The sequence below is a fragment of the Arctopsyche grandis genome, chromosome 4, assembly GCF_051622035.1.
Source record: "Arctopsyche grandis isolate Sample6627 chromosome 4, ASM5162203v2, whole genome shotgun sequence".
Taxonomy (NCBI): domain Eukaryota; kingdom Metazoa; phylum Arthropoda; class Insecta; order Trichoptera; family Hydropsychidae; genus Arctopsyche; species Arctopsyche grandis.
Window position 1 is genome coordinate 21820665 of NC_135358.1, and position 10138 is coordinate 21830802.

The following is a 10138-nucleotide window of genomic DNA, read 5'->3' on the forward strand; positions in this document are numbered from 1 at the left end:
CTTTGGTAATAATAAGTAGTAGCAACTGGTCCAGTAATAGTAATCGCCCAATTTTTTGCTATGAAAATCGCGAATACGGAATATTTGGCATTCGAGTTCTCGTTAGTATGATGGAGTTTTCGACTGCCAGATAGAGATTTTAGTGACTTTTGGGCGAGCGCTTTGTGGGCAATAATCACCGAACCGTGCGTATATGTACATATGTTTAATTATCGAATTTTGTTTTTTATCCTTCTTATATTCCTCAAATACATAGATAAAGTCGTGGGTTGATTACTCGACCAAAAAATATCTGGCACTCGAAATTCCTACCCATGAAGAATTAAGCACACTTACGAGTATTCGACGATTGTCGTGTGCGAGATCGCCATGTGCGAAATTGTCCGTTTACCATTTCTCACCTATATGTTTCGTTTACTGTCTATTCTAATTAAACTATTGATTGCATTGGACTATATGCAACATTTGACATTCAATATCCAAGTTTTGCGTCCGCACACAATGCATAATACATACATATATTCCAATAATAAAACATTAGATTCTTCACCTTTCAAAGTAATCAAATTATACAGTGAAAACCATGAGGCAAAATATAAATTGGTGTTTGTTGTTGAGAAAAAATGACGAAATAAAACATAGCATTTTATTAAGATTAGAATATACACACATACATATGTAAACTCATGATAACCGAATTTTCATGTTATCCGTCTTCTTAAAAGATTTTCACTATTAAAGTATTCTATAATAAATAATTGAAATGATTGATCAAACCTCAATAAACCGGAAATGAGTTTTTTTTCAATTTTGTTACTTATATTGTTTTTTTTTTCTGTAATTTATTCAACTATCGCGTGATTGTTTATTATACACCGATATCAATTGCCGTACAATTAAAAACAAATTAACTAGATGTTGTTAGTGTTGCCATTATAATGACATTAAAAAAATCGAACAGAAAGATAATAATAATTGATCAATATGTATGAGTTTATTCTGTATTTGCTTTTATGATATTGTTATATACAATCTATTTATTTGTTGGAATCATTTTTCAGCTGGAATTTCCAACAAAAGACCGGCAGAATGCAAATTTTATACAAAATTTCCCTAAAATATTAAAGCGCTTGTGTTGGTGAAATGTAATTTCGAGGCGCTGCAGCAAGTCACGCCGCTTTATTATTAAAAATTTTCATAAAATTAGGTTCCGATAATTTTGCAACTCATAAATTCGAAAAATTTTATGCCTTGCAGCTTTCTTATATAAATTCAGCCCGTAAATTTCATATCTAGCAACTTTAAATAGCGTGAAATACTCTTAAAATCCTAACTAACTTCAAAGAGTATATATAATCAAACAATAATTAACGTTCACGCCGTGATAATTAATTCAGGAACGTGCCGTAATTACCGAAATGATATTTCTGGATGGACATAAATAAATCATTACATAAAATATACCTACATCTTATTATATTATACATTATGTGATTTATCGAAAAACGTGTTGTGTATTAAAATTTATTCCCTTGCGGTCTTCGGTCCAATCCATTATTGAATTTATTGATTTATTACAGTACAATCGTGTCAACGCTCATTCCATAACATTATATAAAACGAAATGGTCGTTTGAGTCATCAGTATGTTTTTTTCATACATTATGCCAATTAATTAATTGCAAGCATACCGGTTATGCAAATTCCAACAACCTTCTTGCTGCGTAATCGTCAACAAAAAAATTTATACGGTGAAATCTGGAAATAAGCAGATTTTAACATCAGACGATTTTATTTGAATAATTTACATTGATATTTTAGAATTTTTTTTTTTTAGTATTCTTTGGTATAATGAATACTATTCCAAATTTAGACTGAAGTCTGAGTTAAATCATATATGTAAGTCTTTTAGATAAATTTTATAAATTTATTTTATTTTAGATAAATTTTATATATATTTGTGAAATGCGTCTAAATTGAAAAATAATATATGTACGACGTGCATTATATGTATGTACCTAATACAAAAGCAACGCTTTTCTGTGTAATATATATAATTCGTTCAATACAAGAATAATATGGATAAATATTTACATACCTACATATTTATATTGCCGTATATTTTGACTATAGGATAGATGAGGTAAATAATTACAATATGATAGTGGAATCTTTCTACGTACATAGTTGATCACGTGGGTAAAACTGCAGATTCTAAATTAGCATAAAATAGTTATTGAATACGTCCGCCATTTTAGCAAAGGACATATAAAATGAAATCGTGTGTTTTATCGGTGTTTAAAAATATCATATTCCTCAGCTCGGTATCGATTCTCTCGCTCCCTTCCATCCCATCCCTTCTCTGCCGCCCACCATCGCTCCGTTGCGCGAAGGGACGGTCGGAGAGTGGTTTCAGGGAGTTTGGGCTTAAGAGTGGGTGGCTCGTCAGACATGACATAAGCCAGCACCTCGTCAAACCCCTAGGTAAAATGTCACTAGGATATTCATGATCACCCTCCGATTTAGCCCTTACCAAGGGTTCCATGCGTTGGACGTATGATGTAATCTCGAATGCGCAATGCTTCAGAATCACTAGAAGAATCGCTAGTAGTTCAAACGAGATTTGGTTATGTGTTTTATGTATGATATTTACTCAGCTCTTACCCGTTGGTAACTGTGTACATAAATATAACTAAAATAATATATCTACTTATTTACATAGATGCTATAGACATTTGAATATTGGTATTTAATTTTATTATTCGGCTCAATCTTTCGGCAGTTTATGAGAGTGTAAAATGCATGTATTGGCTATTAGAACAATTCCTCATCATAAGCTACTTTTCGTAGTTAGTAATGTTGAATGTAACAATAGAAAAGGTCCTAACATGCTGGATCGACCAGATTCCAATCACGACAGGTTGTATTTTAGTGATAGCTCTTTATGCGGGTGAATTCAGAGGCAATCGGAGAATGATCATCAGAGGTGTCATCAATCACAATGAATAAAACCCTACTGAGAAGATTTTTCTCAGTATGGTTGTACATTATAAGAAGACATTCGATTTATTTGGCTTCACCTAAGAAAATAAGAGAATTTAAGTTGGTGGTGTCCAAGAAAATATGCACGAAGAAGCAATGATAGTGTAGTTTCTTTTAAAAATGTAGCCCTGTACTCCAAGGAATAGATGAGATTTTAGTCTCATCTATTTAGATCGAGTCCTGTAACCAAACAATGCACGCCTGACAGATAGGAATAATAAATTCAGTAAGCAATGTCTGAGGTGTGTCGAATGTGCAGTAAAAATTGCAGCATCTAAAGTTAAAGGTATACATAGTTAATGTTCAAGCAGCGTGGAAACAAAAGAGCAACAATCCCGACCAGGAATGCGTAAATGGGAAGGTTTCGGGTATCGAATCGTAAAGATAATGGTGTGTGTCTGTGTTGTTGTTGTTGTTGTTGCATCATAGCAGTTAACCGTTCTTGTACCTGACACCCGATTGGGAAAGGTCCAAGAGTAATTGGACAACTTTCGATGCCCAGGAAAATAATCTAATCCAACCTTCGTACTAGTTTTAGTACCGGCTTTCACGCTCATCTTATTTCGAGAGAAAGTTATGTATGTTTGTTGGATAAGAAACACTTAATAAATCAATGAGTCGTACATACATATGTACATTATACTGTTTTGTCAGCGATTGTTTTAAGCATTCAGTTTTAAAATATTAAATAAACATTGAATGTTGAATCAAATCGTTACAATACTGTTCAGATGAATTTAACACTGGGGAGTGTACTCTAATTGCCTAGATTGACGAGAGAAAACTTTTAATTAACTCACCCTCAATCTGTATAAGAATTTATAAAAAAAAGGGTAGGTGAAAAAAAATGGAAATGGTATAAATATATATATATAGATAGATATACGGCAGTGGATTTTTTTACGATTTTATTTTTGGATAAGAATAATGCACGATGTACATTATTCTCATCCAAAAAAAAATCGTGTATTGTACATAATACATACATACATATTATGTATATTTTTAACTTTTGCAAAATACCTTTTATTTTATTAATTCAATATTTATTCGGAGGAGTTTTTTCAACATGCCCTCTGGCATTTATGTTTGACTCCTGTCGATTGCGTAGGTGGAAAAAACTCGATATGGGGGCAAACAAAGGACTCGAACACGTGAAATGAAGATCTCCCAAATATGAAGTATACGCATACAAATATACGTACACCCGAATACACCCTATCCCTTATTCCGGTACAATCTCTATAATTACGTGCACGCACTCATATTATAAGCCATTGAAATTACGAGGGATCATGTGGATTAGGGTTCTGAGAAGCGTGACTTCCACAACTTTTTATTTTGTACTTGCAGTTGCTTTTTTTGTAATTCATCACATTTCCCTGCAAAATATATGGTTTTTAATACGTTATAATGAACCAAAGCGAGCAATATTCAAAGACTTCGATTAATAAAAGATTGATCATTTAAAAGGTATCATCACTCTATCGTTACTGCTTTTCGACTTAATTGTGGAAAATTGATAATATTTACTCACAATTCAACTTAATTCAATTCAACTTCAACTTACATACAAGCAAACTACGCTATAATACCTCTTTCCGTCATTGATTCGGCTTGGGCAATAAATTCCCAGTTTCAAACGGACGCTCGCGTAAGCATAACTACATATGTACAATGCGAATTGATAAGTTTTCCACAACTTAAGACGTTTCCAGAACAATCGACCTTCGCGAAATAATGTTTGTGTGCTTTGTTTGTCCCTACTTGTCTGCCTATCTGTCCTATCTAGATTTCGTAACAGTTTGGAAAGCGTTTGTTCGCTTGGTTTGCGTCAAGTTTGTTTCCCGAATTTGCAAAGCCCCAAAATATCAACCCCCCCTCCCCTCCATCGGCCATTTCTCTTGTATGATGAACTCTGCATTTCCCGAACCATGTTGATGAGTGTGTGTCCACGAGCCGTTAAACAAAAGATCATTATTGTACCCATAAATGTCGAATTTCGCCTATATGTCATTGCGCATTATCCTGGTAACTCGATACCGAGCAACTTTATATGGTGGGGCAAAATTTTTTCAATTATGAATGATTTTGATATGAAAATCCAGTATGAATCTAGAAACCAATGGCATCGCTTGAAGGGTTGAATTTGGGGCAATAAATGGTACTGAAATGAAGAAGAGATAGGGGAACAAATGCAGTGGGTCGTCGAGGGAAAACAAAGGGGAGGGTGGTGGGACAAAGTAGTGATAATGTGACACGCGCATATATAATGTATAATGAAATCACACTCGTGCTGGGGACAAACGATGGCTTCCACTCCCACACCACACATATTATGTCTTCGGAATTACATGAATACTCTTCTACATATTATATGTACATATATTAATGGTGGGGTCTGAAAAATGAAACCTAGCTATTGATTTTGCTTCATTATGTCAAATACATATGTAATAAACTTTCAATAATAATATCCGACTATTCTGTAGTTCAAATATGGGTTTTTGTTTAAAGTGTCTTCAGTTTGTTTGTTCGTATCTTATTTGCTGTACACAAGACGGCCCAGCCCGTACAATAAACATCTCACGAAAAAACTCGTTCTTCAGGTTTTACGAGTGGTATGGTACCTTCTTCTTCACTCGACTACAGCAGCTAACTCCTCTGACCTCAACAATACGAAATTTGACACATTTTACTAATGGGTTTCTCGGCTGTTGCAAAAAAGTCAATTTTTTATAGGGTACCATTAAATACACTTGTATGTTTTTGATTATTTTTATTTTTTAACTGGAAACGTTTTTTAATGTATACCTGTCCATTTACTCGGCGTAAATTTATTTTTGTAATTTATATTATATATTACACCTATCAATTTCTATTACAATATATGAAATCGAATGTCAGTATAAGAATATATTCTTTAATGTTTCTTATATTGAATGTGAATTAACCGGAAGCACTTTATGATTTTTAGAATAGAAAAAAAATCTAATTTGACATTTAATAATTTGCTGCAATATAGAGTTCTCCCCGAAAATTTTATTAGTATGACTATAGACAGGGTCGACGAGAGGGGGGGGGGGGGAACGGGACCGTTCCAGGGTCCGGACTACTAGCGGCCTCGTTGTCGGAAATCGTACTTGTTATACCATATTTTCTTATTCAATTATTTTAAAAAATAACAACCAACATATATTTAGGTATTTTTCTAATAGTTTGATAAATTTTTCGCATATTAAAAAAATATTTACATATAAGAGTTTTTGTAAAAATTTGTAATTGGGCCTGGAATTATTTTTCCCAGGGCCCGGGATTCCTCTCGGCGGCCCTGACTATAGATAGCCTCTGCGGTTTGGACGAGTATTAAATTGAGATCAATTGTCTCCAGACAGAGTTTTCAAATGTACATATGTATCTAATATAAATTAAATGTATGTATCTAATTGTTGTTTATTTTGTACTTGGTTATGTACAGTGTGGTTTTTTTATTAGAACAGTGATGTGCGGTTGTTCTTGTGCGATATTCATGAACAACTGTCTCGTTCTCTTATGCTGCGTACGGACCAAACGTTGGCGATTTTGTGCCAACTTTTAAAACCAGTAGCGTACAAAATATCGAAATAAAAATTAAATTAAACAATTGAAATTAAATATCAAAATTAAGCTAAAGAGCGAGATTGAGCTAAAATTAGATCATCGTTGATGTTTTGAATTACAACAATGTTTTGAATTACGACGATACGCATTTACAACCAGAGAAATATTATAATTTCTCTGATTACGAGCGAAAAAAAATCTTGTTATTATTTCTTAAAAGTCGTCACGATATACTACTGTATTTCAGCCGTCGATGAAACATTAAACAAAAAAACCGTCGGTGTCGGTAGTCGGTGATTTGTCAAAGGGTTTTTTTCTTTCGTCGAAATAAAATTAATAATCACACATTATCCGATAAATTTTACCTCCGAGATGGATTTAATTATTTGATTTATTTCGACGAGAGAAATAATGGAAGACTTAAAAAATTTCGATTGATGTACCGACAACGCAACGGATTGGCGACGATTTTGCTGGATCACCCATACTAATACATGATATATTCTTAGTAACTGTGCATTACGGGGAAGTAAAAATAATAATTCTTTGATTTTTTTTTCGATCTTAGTGCGTATCTTCGTAAGTCAAAACATCTTAAGTCAAGGATTACCTGTATGTGGTTGTTGATGATCTAATTTTAGGTCAATCTCGAAAATTTATTTAAATCGGGCATGTTCGGTTTTAAATTTCAATATTTTATTTTAATTTTAATATAATGATTATAATTTTATTTTGATATTTGAATTTAATTTTAATATAATAATAATAGTTTTAATTTTGATATTTAATTTCAATTTTTAAATTTAATTTTTATTTCGATATTTTGTACGCTACTGGTTTTATCCTGCTGGTTAAAAAGTTGGCCCAAAATCGTCGTTGGTTTAGCCCGTAGGCACCATTAGACTGTATTCGTTGGGGGGGGGGGGGTGGCCTCATGTTGAGGGCTTTAAGGGTCAAATTTAAAATCGAACTTTAAAGCGGGCTTAGAATCTAATATAAATGTGACGGTTTCTAAAAAATCGGCATCGCCTCAATCTCTCTAATATTCGAGTCTGTTTTAGTTGATTGTTATTAGCATTATATGCTTAGTTTGTTATAAAATTGTCCGAATAATTTAATACACTGAGCGACATGAATTGTTAATGTGCAAACTGTTTTTGACTTAACGAATGGAATAAGATTAAGTATCTTTAAGAATGTGTATATTTGACTACTTCGGGGTACATACAACTGTATGTTTAATCTTAGATAATAGCCCTAACTTGGCATTGTAGAATAGTCTATATATGTATGTATGTATAATATGTATATTCGTTTAATTTTATATTTTTATCTTACAAATGTATAGAATATCTGTTTTCCTATGTATATGTTTATGTTGCTGAATGTATAAGTTAAATTAAATTAGTCAATAATTTAATAATATTTTGAAATTTGGAAACAAATGTATCGTAGGTTTTTGTTTGATTGATAAAATGAATAAATACTTTTGGTTTTTAAAAATATTCAATTTTATTCAAATGAAGGTTTAATGTCATACAATTCGTGATTATAATTTAAAAATATCATAGATTCAATATCGTCTTGTAAATAGCATGTTCTCAATCTGCTATTGACACCGTCGGCGAATACTTTGCCGCAGGGATATGAAGTCGCCGGAACTGTGAATATTTCAAGGACGAGAGCCTTCAGCTTGGGAAACGAAGAGCACTTCTTCCAAAATTCCAATGTATTTGTGCAGATCGAAGTCATTTTAAAATTTATGTACTCCATGATTTCATCATCTATCAAATTTTGGCCATAGTCGCTGTCGTGGACGTCCATCATTTCGCTAAAATTTACAATAGATGATGTGGCATTGAATTGACATACCGAAGACGTGGGTTTTTTGCTTTTTTGAGAATTCTTTTCAATTGCAATCCCATACATTTTTACCAATTCGTGAATTTCGATTTTTTCCTTTAATTTTAAAAATTTTAGCCCTTTAAAATTTGGATTCAGAAAAACAGCCATCTTATGAAAATCGTTCACTACAAACTGCGTTTCGAGCATATGGAGAGCTGACGATTTTAAATACACTAGAATATCAGAATCATCATTTTTGAAAGCGCAACAACTTTCCAACTTTTGCTTGTGAAGAAATATATCACTTAAAACACACGACTTGTGATTCAGACTCTCGGAACACTTTTGGAACATTTCAATAAAGTTTATGTAACTTTGATCGGGGTCCTTTGTATCTTCTTTGTTTATATTCTCGGTAGCGATAGTTTTCAATTCATTAATGATGATGTCCATATTATAAGAAGGACACACTATTTTACTGCGCGAATTTACACCGGAAAATATTTCAGAATGGCCCTCCACGACTACAATCTCCTGTGTAATATTAGGCGATATCACATATTCCCTTAAAATGTCTATGATTTTTATTCCAACGTCTGCAGGATTTTCAGGTACAGCTGCCGTACCTAGAACGAACGAATGTACTTTGAAATCACTTTTCAACGTTTGAGCACTGACTGTGTAATATTTATTTCCAGTACACGTCATCCAGGTGTTGATAGCCAGTGCAAATTTTTGATTCGATAAAATGGATTTGATTCTTAGCTTGATGTAACCGATTACGTCTGGCATTAATATGCTATAGAGTTGTTCGTTGTTTACTAGGACGTCTCTAACGTTGATTTTTCCCATCTCTGATCCGTATTTTATCAATGCTTTAGCTAAAATTCCGAATGCACCGTCTTGATCGTAGTTTATGAAGGAAAGGTTGTCGTTGACGCACTGCAATTGAAGGATGGCTATCTCTTCTTTTTTTTTGATGGCGTCTAATTCGATGCAACAGTGTTGAATGTTGAGCGTCGGCCGATTTGTCAGAGGGAATTTTATAATAGTTTTGCAGGTAATGCACTGAATATAGTTTTGAGATTCACCTCTGTAGCAGATTCTTTTGAATTTCTTCGTACTCTCGGCTTTATGCATGAGCGGTTCACTTGTGAAGTCTTCAGAATGGGAGTTTATGTATTTCAGTGTTAAAATTTTCCAGGGTACAGAAGGCGTGTTGGTTGTTGAGGACATGCCCGAAATGTCATCTTCCTCTTCCGTTTCGGATGAAGATTGCATCATTTTAAGAGGAAATCGTCAGTCGCACAAAATACGTCTCGCCAACAAGGCAACGCCGCGCGCACTGCAAAGCACGGGGCGTGTCACGAAGACTACAGCATAACCCAAAACACGCATTATCACATATTCAATGTGATGTTAAATTTTGCTGAGAGATATAAAATAATTAGTGACTTTAAAATTTGGACGTACTTGTAACAATGTACATTAAATTTATAAATTTTTTGAAACGAAAAGAAAAGAGGGGGGGGGGGGGTTTAAGATAAATTATTATTTTAGAAAGTAATACTGAATTAGGTGGTGGTAAAGCTTACAAATATTCGAATACATTTGTAAATTTTTAAAGTGATGAAAAGTACTTTTATTTAATA

At 33.3% G+C, this 10138-nt stretch overlaps 1 protein-coding gene across 1 annotated transcript; it reads right to left on the reverse strand.

The window, feature by feature from the left end:
- Positions 1-8138: 8138 nt before the first annotated feature.
- LOC143910229 (uncharacterized) lies at positions 8139-9829 on the reverse strand. Its single transcript, XM_077428618.1, has one exon. The coding sequence runs from the start codon at positions 9768-9770 to the stop codon at positions 8154-8156; it is 1617 nt and encodes a 538-aa protein (XP_077284744.1). The 5' UTR covers positions 9771-9829; the 3' UTR covers positions 8139-8153.
- Positions 9830-10138: the final 309 nt, after the last annotated feature.

Excerpts from the sequence above, each read along its gene's own strand:
- LOC143910229 (XM_077428618.1), bottom strand. The coding sequence starts at position 9,770 with ATGATGCAATCTTCATCCGAAACGGAAGAGGAAGATGACATTTCGGGC.